Source organism: Sorghum bicolor, chromosome 2, assembly GCF_000003195.3.
Source record: "Sorghum bicolor cultivar BTx623 chromosome 2, Sorghum_bicolor_NCBIv3, whole genome shotgun sequence".
Classification (NCBI taxonomy): domain Eukaryota; kingdom Viridiplantae; phylum Streptophyta; class Magnoliopsida; order Poales; family Poaceae; genus Sorghum; species Sorghum bicolor.
The window spans coordinates 72,191,658-72,210,869 of record NC_012871.2 but is presented as its reverse complement, the minus strand read 5'-3'; the positions used below and the strand labels follow the sequence as shown (position 1 = coordinate 72,210,869).

General features: G+C 45.4%; 1 protein-coding gene across 1 annotated transcript; it reads right to left on the bottom strand.

The window, feature by feature from the left end:
- LOC8078982 (LOB domain-containing protein 37) lies at positions 17,316-18,671 on the bottom strand. The gene is made up of 2 exons (XM_002460904.2): positions 18,310-18,671; positions 17,316-18,169 (listed from the first exon to the last, which is right to left on the bottom strand). The coding sequence occupies exons 1-2, from the start codon at positions 18,491-18,493 to the stop codon at positions 17,709-17,711; spliced, it is 645 nt and encodes a 214-aa protein (XP_002460949.1). The 5' UTR covers positions 18,494-18,671; the 3' UTR covers positions 17,316-17,708.

Sequence of the window (19,212 nt, the reverse complement as noted above, 5' to 3'; positions counted from 1 at the left end):
TCTTTTAATCTCCATGTATTCATTTCCTAACAAAATATGTGTTTAGATGCTCTATATATAATTAATCTACTCACTTCGTTTCTTCCTAGAGTTGTTTTATATCAAACCTTTTCATGTTTGGCTAGATTTATAAAAAATAACATAAATTTTTATGACACCAAATGATCACATTTTTAAAAAATATATCTTATATGATGTATCTAATGATACTAATTTGGTTTCATGAATCTTGGTTCTCTTTTTATGAATTCACACAAACCGAAAAAAGTTCAACTTAAGACAACTCTGGGAACTAAGGGACTAAGGGAGTACATTCGGTTGTAGTATTTTATAAATTACTTTATATATCAATTTTCATCTTTGTGTATTGTATGGATTTTTTATATGAATTGGGTGCAAACCTTCCCTTAAGTAATATTATCCGTTTTAACATCTTTGTGTAACATCATGGATCCATATTTTGATTTTCAATCTTTTTCATCTTTGTGTATGGTTACTTGTCAGTTCATGAAAAAAGTAAAACATTTTTGTGTCCGCCTGCTAAAACAAAGTCTGTTAGGGCACTCACAATGCAGACTCTATAATAGAGTCTAAAGTTATTTATTATCTCGAACAATGTGGACTTGGAGTCTAAATAAGACTTGGAGTCTTATTTTTTCTACCTCTTTCTTCAATAAATATGCTGCCATATCAGCAAAATACTATAAATAATATGTAATTAAGTGTCTTGGACTCTGTGATAGAGTCTTGCATTGTGAGTGCCCTTATTACAAATGAGCTAGCATTGATCGCTTTGGAAGATGCAATATTACAGGGACCAGTGCAGAAGCTAAAATGCTTCAATAGCCAATTAATGTAGGTCCGGGATACAAACGGAGCAATTAGTATAATCAACTTGATAGATTATTAGGAAAACCATGAAACTGTAATCTTCTGAACCTTGATAGCTAGGCGGCTATACATAATTCTTAGATAAATATGTCTTGGTCCGCTCATGGTCTTAGTCAGACTATGTCACTGTCATGCTGAATCTAGCTAGCTAGAGGTTGAGAATTCCAAGAACTGTCGTACACAGTTACTTAGTCCACAACATGTACTGATCCGATGATCTTAACTATATGTGTCTGGACACAGACAGTTGTAGATTGCAATTATATATCTAGCCATCTTATCCATTTAGCGATTATATACTGCCTTAGAGCCTGCTTGATGCGCCCTCATATTTTTATAAGCTGCAATAGCTGAGCTTATAGCTTTTATAAGTGGCAAGATATGTAATGCAGCAAACTATATGTTCGGTAGAAATAGATAAATCTATTTTTTAAAAAAACCTGGTCTATTTTTTTTAAACTCAGTACATTATGAGAAAATCCTCATTTTCGTATGAATTTTTATAGTGAATTTGTATCTCAACTTTTGCATGTGGGTGTATATATGGAAGTGGCAGAGCTTAAGTGGGGGCCAGATCAATATTATTTCATATCCCACCTTAACTGGGTATGTATATTTCTGGGTTTTCACAGTTTTGGCTTGTACATTCATAATGATACCATGAGTGCTTTAGGCCGTCCCTAAGATATGTTTTCGGATACCGCCATACAATTACAACCTATCTTTACTCAATGGATACAAAATATCCATGCTGGCGCGCCTGGCGTAACAGCTCCTGGTGCAACAACAAGTACCAGCTTAACGTGGGGAGGCGGCGAGTTAGTAGCTGTAGGCGCCCGATAGCGTAGGCAACCGATCTCAAGACAGCTCATTGACGAGAGACGAAGAACGATTCCCGCTCAGACGATTCGCCGCTAGTTACTTTTCGTTGAGTATTCCTTCTTTCCGGCATAAAGCCAGTTCTTCCTGACCTTTCGGATTGAAGGTCTTAGCTTTACTTACTTTAGTTGCTAATAAAATATTAATTAGTATATCCTCCTCTTTCTTGCATTTTATATCACTAGATATATCCCCATGTGTTACACCAGAGTCATACTTTTTTGAACTGATCGAACCTGAGTTCCGAGAGCACTTCATATTGGATGGGGACACGTGGATCCTGTCTTCGTAGATTCATATCGGACACGGACGCGTGAGAAGGGATTAAGATTTCGTACCACCGATCATGCCATGCTCTGCCACTTGATACACTATGGATGTGCCAATGTGGTTGGATAGTTCAAAATTGCATATAACCTGGATTATATGGGTTAGCTAGAGCTTTTTTAGCATATAGCAACTTATTTTAACCTATGCACACCGGGCATCCGGGCCTTAGCTGTGTAGACATATTGTAATCATATAAATCACTAAAATCCAGTGGCGGAGCTAGAATTTTAAACTTGGGTATTCCTACTTTCATAAAGTTAATCTATAGGTTGAAAATATAGTCAATTGTACTGCAAGTTAGCAATTTTAAATTAATATTTTCTTTCTAGAATATAGACTTTTAATTGAAATGCTAGTTTTTTACGTGTTTTGAGCTCAAATGTGCAAAATACTATATATTATAGCATTATACATTTATATATATAAAAAGTGTACCAAAATAGTTGGGTATTTCCGGGAATACTGGGGAATACCCCTAGATCCGCCACTGCTAAAATCCCTAAGCAAATGATTATTTTTGTTTTGCGGACAGGCAAAAGGTTTTATGCGGCTTATTTTGTACTCAATCCATCCTAAATTGTAAGTCGTTTGACTTTTTTAATATCAAGTTTGACCACTCGTCTTATTCAAAGTTTTGTGCAAAATATTACTTTTTTTGTTATGTATTGGTTTATTAATAAAAGTTCTTCAAGAATGACTTAAATTTGACTATATTTGTACAAATTTTTTTGAATAAGACGATTGGTCAAACTTGGGGTAAAAAAAGTCAAACGACTTACAATTTGGGATAGAAGGAGTAGAAGAGATGCAATCAAATATTGTTAAGTTTTTAATTTAGTGCAGTTGAACTAGTTCAATGCTAGTGTTGTTATTAGTTTTCTAAACGAACTAGAATTTATATTATCAGATCCCGCTGCCTTTGGTATGAGAAGGCAACTGGCTACTTTTATCTGCACACACGAAACATAAAATTCAACAAAGCGCTACGTAGACGTCGTTGAACCCAGAGAATTATAAAATTAGTAACGTCATGATCATCTGAAAAAGGTGATGTTGTTGGTTACCTGTGGAAGTTTTCCTACATCAACTATGAGCATCTAACATCTATCACACGTGTCGTCGATCCTCAGGTTAATTAGGTAGGTGACTGCTTTTGGGTTAGTTTGGTCGCGGCATGCAATGCAACAAGTATGGCCGGAGTTGTGTATGTGCATGCATCTATACTTGCATACAAACACCCAAATCAATCCATCACCAAAAAGGCAGATCATCCAAAAGATTAGGTTCACAATTAAACAACACAGAAATCACTTGACAACAACAGGTTGTGTGATGCAGAGCATCCCAAATGTCCCCGGCCGGTCAAATGCATAAGCAAAAAAGTTGGGCCCTGCTGGTTCCTCCTTGGACTTGAGCAGTGCGTGCATATATGCTCTCTGCAGCCAAGAGCTACCACTACTCCCTGAACGAAAAGGCGATTCAACACGCATCTTGGTTTCGCATCGCATCCATGCAAAGGCGTTTTGTCAGTCGAAGAATCTCATGGAAAGCACATAGGGCGAAGAGGATAGGTCTAAACCCGCGCCATTATAGTAATCCACATGCTGATCAGGCACTAACTAAAATGGATTCATCACACTGAAGATACAAGGGCAAGCTGACAAAGCAGCTAGCTAGGCTAAGCGGTTTCAGCTTTTTCTCAGGGGGCAATTCTCTTTGTCAGAGATCAGTCTCTGCTACGACTCAGAGTTTTAGTTGTGAATTGAAGGCTATCGTGGTCTTTTATATTTGGCGGCAACCAACATACGAGACGATTAGGGCATTGTTTTAGCGCAACTAGTAGTATAGAGCAGCGACGAAGCCAGCAGCGGGGCTAGGGGGCTCCAGCCCCCCCTACCGCTGCTGGCCCAGTGGAATCCCTGGTACTCTCATTCTAATTTTAGACACAAATTTATAAGATAAGGCGGGCTGAAAACTTTATTTTTTAGATATATTTTGTGAATTTCATTATTAATGTATATTTACGATGGGTAATAGTAGAGCTAAGTCGATGTAAAACTTTTGCTCAGCCCTTCCTAAATTTTTTCCTAGCTTCGTCCCTGGTATAGAGGATCATAAAAAAGCTAATCATAAGCTAAAAGCGCGTGTGGCCAAGTAGCTAGGCAAGGGCATTTGAACTTTTCGAGGGAAATTCCCTTTTCGACACCGAACCCGCGTGGATTGTTCGGAGGCGACGCCGCAGGGAACAAGATGTGCGGGCGCCATGAAAGCGAGGCGAGTGTTGGCATGTGCTCCGTGCTCGGGGGCGTTGGAGAGGCGCTTTCCCCCGTCCCATGGATATATGCCCCGGACATGAGGAGTCCAAAAGCGTGGCGACAAGCGCTTGGGATTCTGAGCTGATGCAAGAGGAGCTACAGGGCCATTGTTTACTCGTGCGCGTCGATCACTCGTCTAGCTTGCATTATACTATTTGACGATTAATTTGGCGATGGATTCCCTTCAATTTGATCGACGATCCATCGCTGAATGCGTGGCTAGCTCTCGCTGAATTGCTGTCTCTGCATGCAGCATGAACATGGTATAGTTTGAAGCAAGTGCTGCTTGCTACTGGCCGGATGCCAATCATTGTTTAGGGTAGATGTCACTCAAATCCATGTGCCTTGTGCATCAGCAAGCGTATGCGAGAGAAGAATAGATTCCGCATTCGTTGTACAGCCAGTACTTTTGTTTCTTATCCTTGGAGCCCTGTTGTAGTTTTTTAAAATTAAACACCATCCAATCGGGATCAGAAATGCAGGATTAGCTGCTTTCTCGACATCTACGCGCATGCTAGCTAAACATATTGGAGTACTACAACGGAGCGCTAAGTGCCTTGATAATGCCAGTTTGCTTTGCCTGCTTAATTAGTAGCAGACATATTGGTGTCGACAAATACTGTGCATGTACAGTGCATTGTATTCTGCAATGAGACGCTAGCTTACGTCTAGTTTGGACTGACAAGCTTCCTCGTAACACAAGAATGAACTTCTTTGGAGTTCGGATTCATAACAATTGTATGTATAGAGCAAGTTGCAAGATCCGGATTGTTTTCTTCACACAACAGAATTTATTAGATACCCAACAGTGTTATCAGTCAGACTATGGGACGATCGATGCGTGAGTGGTTAAAAAGTTGTTGCACTGCTTAACATTGTTGATTGTGTACAATCTTTTTTTAATTAAAACAAATAATAAGTTGTTTAATGACAGGTAAAGCAAAACTGAAAGGCGTATTCCATCTATGCGCTTTGGACCGCGGGTTGATTTGTAAAGATCGCAGGGACTCTTTAGGAAAATTGCCACGAAGAGGTATCTTCTAATCTGGGCCATTGATTTAGGATCGGATGGCACAGAATCAAACCAGAGAGGTGAGATGGAGAGAGCCGGCTAGCTACAGAAACTCCGGCACGGTGGATTCCATTGCCGGACTGAAGGAGCTCGTCGGCGTCGACGGGCTTCTCGATTCCGAGCACCGTTTCGCGAAAGGAAAACTCTGGGATGACGAGCAGCTCACCGCGAAGTCGACTGCGTCCTCGGTTCGGTCCAAAAGGGAATAGGAGGAGCGCGCGGCGGTGGCAGTTCGACTCCAGGCTCGGCGGGATCTCGAACTCGGCGAAGAGCGGCGTCTAGGGCTTGGTTTCGCGGCGGGTTTGAAGCAACGGAGCGCGACCGACGTCTAAGACCTTTATAGGGGCTTGCGGCGCACGGAAATCGATCCGGGTATCACGGGATTGATTCGGTGATTTCCACCGAGTCCGGCTCGAAGACGCTCGAGGAAGAGGATTGGAGCGCTGACATGCGGGGCCCGGCTGGCGGTGGGAGAAGAGAATGGGCCCGCTCGTCATCCACAGAGAGAGAGAGGGAAAACGCGCGGGTCGGCCTGGCGCCTGGTGGGCCGCGCAAGCAGGCCGGAGGGGGAGGAGGCGCGCGGGTGGTTTCTGGGCTGCGGCCTGGTTATTCCAGGGAGGTTTTCCTTTTTTTTTCTTTTCTTTTCTGGTTTCAAAACCAATTATAAACATTTTTAAAAGCATTTAAATTCAGTTAGTAGCTTGTTCAAAATCACTCATCTCAAAAATAAAATGCACCAGCATGATTAACACACAATTGTTGCTAAGCCTTATAATAAATTTTATTTTAAAGAAAAAATATTATTCTCCCTATATTCTCATGAGCACAAAAATACAAAATTAAATTATTTTTCACCTATTTCAAAGGTTGCAAATTTTTGGGTGTTACAAATCTACCCCCCTTAAAAGAATCTCGTCCTCGAGATTGAGCAGAACTTACTCAAACAAATATGAATATGATTTTCTCAGATCATCCTCTCTTCCCAAGTTGCATCTGCTTCCGAATACCGATTCCACTGCACTTTGCACATTCTAATAACCCGACTTCTGGTGACTCTCTCAGCTGTCTCTAGTATTCTGACTGGATACTCTTCATAAGTGAGATCACCTTTAACAGAAAGCTCTTCCAATGGTATTTGCTCCTCAGGTACACGCAAACACTTCTTAAGTTGTGACACATGGAACACATCATGCACACCAGATAAACTTTCAGGCAACTCCAACTGATATGCTACTTCTCCGCACCTTTGCAAAACTTTAAACGGACCAACATACCTTGGAGCTAGCTTTCCCTTCATATTAAACCTCTTCACACTCCGCATAGGTGACACTTTTAGATAGACATAATCACCTTCCTCGAAAGCTAGTTCTCTCCTACGTGTATCTGCATAACTTTTCTGACGAGACTGAGCAACTCTCAGAATCATATCACGAATAGCCTTCACTTCAGGAACACATATCCTTTTTCCAAACCATAGTACACCCTTGTCATCTATTCTGAATCCTGGTGCTTTGCCTAGTACCACATTCCGGGCTATCTCCTTCAGTTTCTCATCTTCCAACTGTCCTTTCAATATCTCTTCCTCTAGAGTAGGAGTGACCTCTATCTCCATAGCATTTACTACGATTCCCAAGTTCAAATATGCAAATTCAGCACACAACTCTTCAGATTCAGGTGTCGCCCGAAGCTCATTAGCATGTTTCTTTCTGCTAAGTGCATCGGCTACGACGTTCGCCTTCCCAGGATGATAATGCACTTCCAAATCATAATCCTTTATCAGTTCCAACCATCTTCGTTGCCTCAAGTTCAAGTCGGTCTGGGTGAAGATATACTTCAAACTCTTATGATCAGTGTATATGTCACTCTTATGCCCAATCAAATAGTGTCTCCAAATCTTCAATGCATGAACCACAGCTGCTAACTCTAGATCATGAGTAGAATAATTCAGTAATATCTCGCGTTCCAGAATTCAAAAGGATACATGCTGTACACCGTTGGAAAGATAAAGAAATTGTCTACAACTTTCATTTAGATCATATTACCAGATTCCAACGTGAGGTTAACCAAAAACTGGGTACAACCGAAACTGTTCCAGAATTCCAGACTGCGCAGAAACCTCAACTTGAAACAGTTATAACTCTCAGCTCATAATCGATGATATGGTCATTCTTGCGGCATTGGAAAGATATGAAGTCTACTTGTTCCCAGAAAAATTTGATGGACATTGCATGAACAGATTTTGAGATGTACCAGATTCTTTGCGGACTGCTCCAGAAAACAGCAAAGGACAGAAACAGAATTTTAACCCACCCCAACTATTTAGTTCATTAATCCTTATGCCTTAAGCCTATAAACTAAATGAAATTGTAGAGGAAATCCACAAGATCATTGCACTCATTACAAAGATCCAAATCAAGCATAAGCATAATAACAAACCAAACCAAGCATCAAAGGCTCACATTTCAAGCATTAACTCAACTTGCGGTACTATCGTTCTCTTCCTATTAAGGGCAAAGATTCCTAAAATTCTCTTTCAACTATGTAAGCAGGTGGTAAGAGAAGGTTCTAGAAGCATATTCAAAGCAAGGAGTGAGGATGAGAACAAGTCTTTAAGATAAGCAACAAGGTGAAGATGAATAGGATATAGTGTAGAAGAAAATATCAAGGTTTATAGAACAAGGATTTTATAGCAATTTCAAAACCTTATGACGGCCAATTTCTAACTAGGCTTGCGTCCGACAGTCAACAAAGCTCTGATACCAATTTGTCACACCCATATTTTAAGAACAAAATAGGATGCATAAAAGACTCATATGTGCCCCAGGAATAGTCGCACAAATAAGTAGACAAATCTCAAATGTACCATTGCAGTGTTCATTACATAGCGAAACATAAGAAATCACATTGTCTTATACATAAATGATAGCAAGATGTAAACAACGCTCTCGACGGAAGCTCCACACAGGGACACTGTTGACTGGTTGACTCCAAACCTAGTACTCATAACGGTACTCCTCATTCCAGTCATCTTCATTATCATATCCTGAGGTGTTGGGAAATTGCAAGAGTGAGCACATATCGTACTCAACAAGTATAACCAGGGGTTCATGAGGCTCAAATAGCTGACACTGGTTTGACTGCATTTAGCTTTTAATAGTGGATAGCATGTTCATAATTAAATAGCAATTGTCAAGGAAGCATAAATAATCCATTAATCCCATGATCAAGTGTAAGCATAATTAATCTCATAGCATAAACGATAATCAAATGAACATAATAACATAACAAGCTCATCATCTTAATGTAGATGTCCCCAAGGCCGCTCCTGACCGTGAGCTCGGCTAGTATACCAGTTTTACACTCTGCAGAGGTTGTACATCTTTACCCATGAGTCATGATTTACCCTTTCGCCCGAGGCCCGTCGACCTCTTAACCCACTACCAAGGAAGGTCGGCAGGGATCACTATGAAGCCTTTCAAAAGTTCGTCTAACAAGTTAGGGCCGCAAGGTTTCCTTTGCGCGCAGATATAGAGCCCCCCTTCCGATGGCACAATGACTCGCAGCCTATACTCATACAGACAGAGGCCACACTATACCCAAAACGGTTCAGCCCCTCCGCCCTTTCGGGTAACCGCTAACAAGCTAGAAAAGGGCTTCATACTGAGCTAAAGCCAGAGCCATAATAGCCCTCATGGTTGCACTGTTATCCCGGGTGATCACGTACAGACAAGATCTCATACAGTTATTTGTCATTCTTTTATGTTCATTGCATAGCTATTAATCATCTTACAAGATCATGGATTATATCAAGCACTAGCACATCTACACCAAATGCATATCAAGTAGGTAGCAAGGAATACAGGTAACAATTATCTATGATTTTGCTAAGGTCATCAAGGTGGACACATGCATATGATAAATATTGTATTAATTGTGTATAGGTAACAAGGATAATCCCCAGTTATACTTGCCTTGATCAAAACTCTCCTGAGCCTGCTGGTCTTCAAAAACTTGATCTTGCTCACCAACGTATCGCTCACCGTCTATACCCGATCATCAATCAACAACACGCAATCCAATGTAGACAATCATACACGAAGCAAACAAGCTAAAATTAGAACAATACACCAAACAGTGGTAAATAAAATATAAAAGTTTATAAAAATGTTCTACGCAGCGCTACGATCACACAAACGTAAAGTTCACGAAAATCGGAATTAAAACGTAGAAGATATGAATTTTCTAAGATTTCCTATAGGTAAATAATTAATTAAATGCTACTGCAGAAATAAAAAGTTTCAAAACAGTGAAATGTATTACTTCTAACATGTAGAGCTCGTAAATACGAATCCAACGAAATTTAAACGGACAAAAACGGAGTTAAAATGAATATTTTATGAGCAATCTAAATCCAGTGGCAAACTTGTAAATATCAGGAAGCGTATTTTGAATCAAGCCAGGCAGTTTACGTTTTCAAAACTGAAAGGCGTATTCCATCTATGCGCTTTGGACCGCGGGTTGATTTGTAAAGATCGCAGGGACTCTTTAGGAAAATTGCCACGAAGAGGTATCTTCTAATCTGGGCCATTGATTTAGGATCGGATGGCACAGAATCAAACCAGAGAGGTGAGATGGAGAGAGCCGGCTAGGAAGACGGAAGGAGCTCGTCGGCGTCGACGGGCTTCTCGATTCCGAGCACCGTTTCGCGAAAGGAAAACTCTGGGATGACGAGCAGCTCACCGCGAAGTCGACTGCGTCCTCGGTTCGGTCCAAAAGGGAATAGGAGGAGCGCGCGGCGGTGGCAGTTCGACTCCAGGCTCGGCGGGATCTCGAACTCGGCGAAGAGCGGCGTCTAGGGCTTGGTTTCGCGGCGGGTTTGAAGCAACGGAGCGCGACCGACGTCTAAGACCTTTATAGGGGCTTGCGGCGCACGGAAATCGATCCGGGTATCACGGGATTGATTCGGTGATTTCCACCGAGTCCGGCTCGAAGACGCTCGAGGAAGAGGATTGGAGCGCTGACATGCGGGGCCCGGCTGGCGGTGGGAGAAGAGAATGGGCCCGCTCGTCATCCAGAGAGAGAGAGAGGGAAAACGCGCGGGTCGGCCTGGCGCCTGGTGGGCCGCGCAAGCAGGCCGGAGGGGGAGGAGGCGCGCGGGTGGTTTCTGGGCTGCGGCCTGGTTATTCCAGGGAGGTTTTTCTTTTTTTTTCTTTTCTTTTCTGGTTTCAAAACCAATTATAAACATTTTTAAAAGCATTTAAATTCAGTTAGTAGCTTGTTCAAAATCACTCATCTCAAAAATAAAATGCACCAGCATGATTAACACACAATTGTTGCTAAGCCTTATAATAAATTTTATTTTAAAGAAAAAATATTATTCTCCCTATATTCTCATGAGCACAAAAATACAAAATTAAATTATTTTTCACCTATTTCAAAGGTTGCAAATTTTTGGGTGTTACACACCTGCTACTTCATTCGGGAGACAAAGCAACCACTGCTCGCCATGACTCTAGAGCTATCCCCATTTTACCACACAGCCGCAAGTTGGAACATGCATATGAATTAGGAGATAAAAAAACACAATCCTTCTATACCACCATACTTTGTAATATAAGTAACACACTGATATGTCATTATTTTCATGTTTTGGCACTGGAGATTAGACCTCCACTTTTTTTTTCAACAGGGCCTCCCATTTTGTCGGGACGTCCCTGACTGGCGTCGTATTGACAAGTCACACAAGCCGATGTCTTGGTCGACATGGCGAAATTTTAATTTTCCATTAACGGTGGCTAAATTGTGTACATTGTGTTGCATGGAGATGTCTAGTTGGTGTAGCAATGGGGGGCCACATGTTTATTGGGATGAATTAGGACGTGGGGGACTTTCAGAGAAAATTGTGCTCATCCTACATGATGATGTTGGCAATGGTGATGTTTCCAACGTTATGTTCTTGTTGCGGGCATTGTTGTAAGGTCCATCACCTTGTTAGTTTCTCTTGGTTGAAAAAATTATAGTGGCGATATTTTGGTTGGCGATGGCAGTATCTATGGACGTTGTAACCTCCTTGGAGGCATCCTCATTTGAGAAACCTTCCCCTCTCCTAGTGCACCTACTCACCTTCAGTTCATCATTAGTTGTGTGGTTTTTGTGGTTGGTTAGTTGAGTCTTATGAGTATTGTTATGTCGTTGTGGTGTTGTTTTGTTTATTGTAATATAATTTATTCTTTATCTTAATATATGCTCGGCAAAACTCTTGTAAGAAACAATAATAAAAGTTAACTACACAAATATCCTAAGGATAATAAGTATAATAAAGGAAGGCACAATATATGCGAGTTTGGACGTGGAGCTTGGGTTCGCCTCAATTCGCTAGGCGAGAAGTTAGAATAGGCAAAGTGTAATCTTGTCTCATGGCCTCGTGAGCAAGTATTTTTCCTTGTTAACCTAGCTCACCTACGCTGGAAAAGCTTGCCTTGCTGAGCAAGGGAACCAAACTTACCCTAGCTTGGTAGTTTATACGTTTGATTGTACTATAAAGATGATATAAAGTACTCCCTCCATCCCAAATTGTAAGTCATTCCAAGAATCTTAGAGAGTCAAACTTTTCTAAGTTTGACCAAATTTATATTATAAAATAATAATTATTATGGTACTAACTAAGTATCATTAGATTCTTTCTTAATTATATTTTCATAGTATATTCACTTTACGTTATAAATCTTTGTATTTTTCTCTATAATTTTGGTCAAACATAGAAATGTTTTGACTCTTCAAGATTCTTAGAATGATTTATAATTTGGGATGGTGGGAGTATGTTTTTTGAGGGCACACAAATTTATTGGAGAAATCACAACGGGTGGAGGTGGCACCTCCAAATTGTCGATCGGTCGTCCCCATCCGCACTGGCGGACCCAGCGCCCGATGATCCTGGGCCTCTGCCCGGGCTCCTCACGGACTCACGGTTCAGGTCCACTAGATCTAATTACTGTGTAGTCTATGTATAATGGAGATTAGGCCTAATCTGCTACTTAGCCCATAAACTGCTTGGGTTTCTAAAAGATTCTGGGTCTGAAGGCTGGACATGTGAATAGCTGAAAAAATGATATGAAGCGCGTGGCTTAGCGAACAGTTATTTGGGCCAAGTGCTTGCACATTAACAAGCCCATATGCGGTGTGCCCAATTGCCAATTTGGTTTGCTGCCGGGCGTCTCGTGGACGAGGCCGGATGCAACCCGCACCGTCCTCGTTAGATTGCTCCACTTTTAATTATGGACCATGGCCCAGTTTTAGTTTTAGCTCTTAAACCCTAGAAGAAGAAAAAAAAAGGCCGGATATTTGCATTTCGCTAATAGGCCAGGCCGGATCACCCTGATTTGGCCCACTCCGCATGCTCCCCCCTCTCGACAACACCGACACGAAAAGTACGAAATTGGGCTGATGCAGCTCTGGCGGTCTGGCCCGTGGCCCCGCCGCCTCTCGTTGCTTTGCTTGCGGCCGGCCCCATTTTCTTTCCTTTTTTCCACGAAAAGTACGAAACGCGGCTCGCCCCTCGGCCCTCGCCCGCAAAGATTCGCCGATGCGCCGCCACCGTTACCGTGGGCCGCCGCCCGCCCGGGAAGCGCCGCGTTCCAGTGATCTCATCTCAAGTGGCGTAGTACTGGCGTGCTTGGCTGCATGGGAACGTGTAGCGAATTGGCGATCCCCAAAAGCGCTAAGGAAACGTCGGGTGGTGCCGTGTGTGGGTGGGATCCAGCAGCGCGAGTTGAGACTGTGGGCCCGGAGAAACCGGACGGCCCAAATTCCCAAAACCAAAAAGCGATCGCGAGAAAGCAAATCGAGTACTAGGGTTTGTTTATTTAGATACACTCAAAAACCCAAAACTTTTTAAGATTCCTCATCACATTAAATCTTGCGGTACATGCATGAAACATTAAATATATATAAAAAAGATAAATAATTACACAATCTATTTGTAAATCACGAGATGAATCTTTTAAGCCTAGTTACTCTATGATTAGATAATGTTTGTCGAATAAAAACGAAAGTATTACATTGTCAAAATCCAGGCCCAGGCCTTGGAAACCGTCGGCTGCGACGTTCGCCGCGCCGTGGGTGGGGGCCGCGGCAGCGGCACCGGGCGATGGCGACGGGCGTGGCCCGTGCGTCCCGTCACCCGTGGCCTCCGCCACCAGGCCCACACCACACCGACCAGACCTGGCGCTGGCGGTGGTGGCGGCCGGTGGCCAGTGGCCAGTGGCGTCCAGTCCAGGGCCTCTCCCTCTGCTGGAGATCTTTTGGCGTCGCGTCTGAACGGGAGGCGCAGAGGAGGTCCTTGCTCCTTGGCTTGACGCTGCTTCTCCAAGGAAAAACCTGCAGGGTCATCACACTCCACGTCACAAACGTTCCTCGACAGTTCGCCACAAGGCCACATCTTCGAGAGCCTCCACTCCACGTCTCCACATGGACCACATGCAGACAAATAGAAGCGCTACTGTGATGGACATGGACACATGGTCACATGGGACTCTAGGCGACGCTAAGACGAGTCTCAATGCATGTTTCATGAGAGTGTTATGTATATTAAATAGGGTGCCACATAAGCAAAGTTGCTGCTTGATAGGGTCATTAAATGAAAGAGTTTCATCAGACGAGAGAGGAGTTTCATTCTCATAAAACTACTATGGCTCGGTTACCTAGTTTATAGTCTTGGTAACTGTGCCATGAAACTATACATTGAGACTGACCTAATGCTGAGGTGCGCGAGGCGCCACCACCACCACGGTCTGGTTTAGGATTTGTTTACTTCTATTTTTTTTTAAAAAAATGAACACTATAGTATTTTTGTTTGTATTTGATAAATATTGTTTAATTATAAACTAACTAGACTTAAAATATTCATCTCATAAATTACAAACAAACTATACAATTAGTTATTATTTTTACCTATATTTAGGGGACGTTTGGTTCACAACCGCACATTCTGTGGCGACTGTGGCGGCGCTTAAGCTGTGGTGGTCGAAATTGGCACTTTGACCGTGGCGGGATTTATAACGGGAAAAGCTTGTGGCTGCCACGTCCGAACTCCAAACCAAACACCCGCCATCTGCTAGTGGCGAGCCGAACCTGAGGCAGCAGATTGTGGCGGGGAAGCAAACACCCCCTTAATGCTCCATACATGTCCAGCCTTAGATGCAAAAAATTACAAAATGGAAATTGTTGTAATTTCGTTTATATTTAACAAATATCAACTAATCATAGACTACCTAGGCTTAAAATATCTGTCTCGTAAATTAGAAGCAAACTGTATAATTAGTTATTTTTTTAATTTATATTTAATGTTTAATATATGTGCCCTAAGATTTGATGTGACGGAGAATTAAAAGAAATTGCAAAATTTGTTGGGAACTAAACCAGGCCTAAATGTGTTTATTCTTTGTCCATTGCTGCTACACCACCTGGTCCCACCCCCGCGTGGTCGCAGTGAATTCCTCCTCCTAGCAATGGGCCAATGGCTCCGGGAGTCCGGGTCCATGCAGACAGGAATCTCACCGTCAAATGTGCAGTCCCTGTCCGTCCGTCCCTCTGCGCTCCGCGGCCGCCTCACTCCACGCTTCACTGCTTCATAATGCACACCGTCAGGTCGAGGTGCTCTGTTTCGAAATGCAGTATGAACAATGCGTAGGAGTATATATTCCATCAACCCTGCTTCCTGAATCCAGGGCCCTTGGACCTTGCCACCGTCCACCAGCTCAACACCACGGCATGCGCCTTCTACCATGCGAGACTGCTGCTGTGTCCGGGACCAGTAGCATGCAGATACAAGACAGGACCAAACGTCTCCTCCAGGACTAACTTTTTAAAGGTGCTCTTTTTTTAATATAATACAATATAGCAGCATATACTATTTTTCTGTGTATAAAAAAGAAAAGATGAACTTGACTGTTGACTCGGCCGTGAGGGGGAAACATCCGAGTACTTCCTGCACACGCTTGCCACAACTGTACAAAAGAACAACACTGTAGTGGAGTGCTACCACTCCACTTTGCTGGTTCTTCAATTCGGCGATGAACAGTAGTAGGCAGTAGGGATACGATACGACTGTAACTCTGTAAGAGGTCATGCATGTGTATCATGTGTGCCTAATGGGGGAATCACAACCGGCAGTGTCCAATTTGGCCACTAAACAAAAGTTCTAGAATGTTCCGCGGGCATAAGTCATCACAAATGAATCGATCGGCTCTCCGGAATTCTAAAATGGCCACGCCTTTCCCTCGTTGTGGAACCGGCAATGAGATCGCGGAATGATGATCCCCACGTTATTTGGAGTACACGAAGGATCTCCGTACCGACGAGTCGAGATTCCGATAGGACAGATATACGCCCACACGTTCCTTCCTTCCATGGGAATCAAAAAATTGGACCTTAGACTTGGGCCTTGTTTAGTTCCGAAAGGTGAAAACTTTTCGGAACTGTAGCACTTTCGTTTGTTTGTGACAAATATTATCTAATCATAGACTAACTAAGATCAAAAGATTCGTCTTGTGATTTACAGCTAAACTGTGTAATTAGTTTTTGTTTTCGTCTATATTTAATGTTTCATGCATGTGCCATAAGATTCGATGTGACGGAGAATCTTGAAAACTTTTTGGTTTTCAGAATGAATTAAACAAGGCCTTGGCCGCAGTCAACACAACGCAAAGATTTTTTTTTTTTGCTCCTTCTTTTGTGAGAGAAATACAGTATAGAGATTAGAGAATAGAGCTATGGAATGCAAGACCAAATTTCGATGGCCGTCTGTGGCAGAGCACGTTTGGCCTCCGGTGTCCCCTAGTGCTATGCGTGGAGGAAGCAGTGCGCGGTCCTGCTGGGTGCTGGCACCGGGAGCCGTTTCACGGGTTGGGAGCAGGCTCCCGAGGACACGACGTCGGCGCGGCGGAAACGGCCGCTCCCTCCTCCCGTGCGGCCGCGCGCGCGTCCAGTCGTCCCTCGTCAGGCTCGCCCGAGCCCGACCCCGGAACCGGAACGCGCGGCGCCGAAGCAGCAACAGGGCAGGCAGGCGGGCGGCCGACCATCCCCCTGCGCAAAAGCTGAACCGCCGTATGGTTCCAACCCCACCCGCCCACACGCGCGGCGTACGGTGTACCTCACCGCCACGCCAATGATCGCCCCCACCGGTGCATTTTCTTAACCCTCTTTCCGTCCGCGGGTGACCTCTGGAGTTTCTCTAGGAGTAGCACCTACCCACTTGGGTTTTACTAACACGCCACTTAACCCATGGCCACTTTGTTAAGCTACTTAGGCCAGTCTCAGTGGAGGTTTCACCAGGATGTCATGCACATTTATTAGAGCGCCATGTCAGCAAAACTGCACTTTTTGCATGAAACGAAGAGGAGAGAGAAGGAAGTAGTTTCACCATGGTAAAACTCCGCGGGCGTTGTTTCCCACGCGGTGAAACATGATGAAATCCCCACCGAGGACTAAATCGTTTCACCATCTTGCATTTGATCCAATCATTTTGCAATAATTAAATGCGTTGCCCAGCCTAGAAAACATCAAGGTGAAACTCATGCATTATGGAGGTTGTTTCATTGTTCGTTTTATTTATACTCTGTCAGCAAATTTGTTTTGGAAATAGTGCAGTGAAACGGGCCATTGAGACTGTCCTTATCTATCTATCATCGACAAAGAAGAAGAGGCCACACCCACGGTCTCGACAGGTTGCGATAAAAGCACGGGCCGGAACTGCTGGCCAACACTAATCTCGCTTTGGATAACCTGATCCTGAATCCTTCCCTGATCGAGCTGCCCTGCTGAAGATAAGATTAACATCGACGCAGCGCCACTTCGCTTTACCCTTAGTTTACAAAATTTTTTATTCAGCGATGGAGCGGTGGGTGCTGCTGCTGCTTTGTGCTTGCCAACAAAGTTGGGAAGAAACAAAATAAACAGTTAACGGACGGCGGCACGCAGAGGGGCTGCTGCTGCCGGCACCGGTGGTGGGCGGTGGCCCATGGTTTCTACACGCCCAAAAAGGAAGAAGAAGACTACTGGTACCTCGCCGGCGAGAGGCTAGCTAGACAAATGTTTTCGCCGGGATCAAGCAACAGCACAGCGCACCGCGCGCCGAGGGGCACATGATATGCTGCATGATCGACCGCTGGCTTTTAGCCAAGCCGTCGGTCTATAGCTAATCTCTCTCTCTCTCTCTCTCTCTCTCAGACAAAAAGGTTCAGCAGCTCCGGCTCCCTCCCTCCGCGCGCGCCGCCGCTCGTCGTCGTCGTCGTCACGGACTCCTCGGAGTTCAAGGACGGCGTGGCTGGCCGCCGCCGCTCCCCAGGCGCCGGGGGTGATCCGGGGCTGAGCCACAGCCCGAGGTCGCACGACGGCTCCGGCGGGAGCGGGACGGGCGGGGGCGCCCCCACGTTCGTCCTCGTCGTCGTCGGCGCACGCTTCGCCGTCGAGAACGTCGAGCACCCCACGGCCCGCCTCGCCGCCAGAGCGAACGTGTCGCGGCCCACGTCGAACTCGGGAAGCGGGCCGATGGCGCCGCCCCGCAGCACCGTCTCCACCGCTGCCTGGCACGTCTGCCAGCTCCCCACGCCGAGCAGGCCCACGGCGCCGCTCACCGGGTTGATCGTCCTCCCGGCCGCCTCGTACAGCAACGACTGGAACACCGCTGCATCACGAGAGCGAGCGAGCGAGCAAGCAAGCACATCATCAGTCGTCAGTCAACAACCACACGTGCGTGCGTGGGGGGGTAAACACTCGATCGTACGGATAACCGCGTGCCAAAACCTCCACCGACGAAAGGCTTACCTGGGCGCTGTGTCTCGGGGACGGCGGTGAGGAAAGACATGAGGCCGGCGCGGCCGAAGAACTTGGCGACGAAGACGGTGGCGTGGCCCTGCGCCTCGGCGCCGTCGATCCCCTGCAGGCACGGCCGCAGCACGCACGCGTCGCTGCACCCCTTACGCAGCACGCGGCACCCGTTGCAGCTCATCCTCGGCACCACCTCCTCCACCCACGCTCCACTCCACCAGGCGCGGCCCACCTCTCATACAACGCCAGCACTGGACTGGAGCTCGGCCATGGCCACCCGGAGGGCGAGTTTATAAGCGCAGCAGCAGGGGCTGGGGGTCTCGGGTGACCACGCACGGGCTAACCACGGGGTCTTGGGTCCGGTTAGGCGTGGTGGTGAGGTTACCAAAGCTCTCTCTCGTCGTTCGTACGTGGGTTAGCGAGGCGGTAAAGTCCTCTCGGCTCGGCAGCTCCAGGCTCCTGGGGTGCGGGGGCGGCTCCGTGTCTCCGCGTTCGGTCGGGGCGATCGCGCACCGCCGGATGGGGATCTGGCGGACGCCACGGGTGGTGCCGGTGCGCCGCGCGCTCGCCCCGTCCCTGGCGCGCGCTTTGGCGTGGCGTGTCGCTGCGCGCCACTCTTTTCCGCGCCTTTGCGGGATGCGTGGATCCGCACATCGGGCGGGGGTGGGTGGGCCACGCCCACGTACGAACGGCCCCGCACCGCCCCGGGGCGACGCCCCCCTGCGCCGTGGAACCTTGTAGGCTTCCGTGTGTGGAGACTGGTTCTGGTGCTGCTACGCGACTGGTGGGCGGTGCGCGAGTGCTTCACCTTTCCAGGCAGCAATCGTCGCTTTCCTGGCACGAGGCTACGCGAAGCAGAAACTGAATGAACTTTAAAAAGTTTGAAAAAGGTTACGCAGC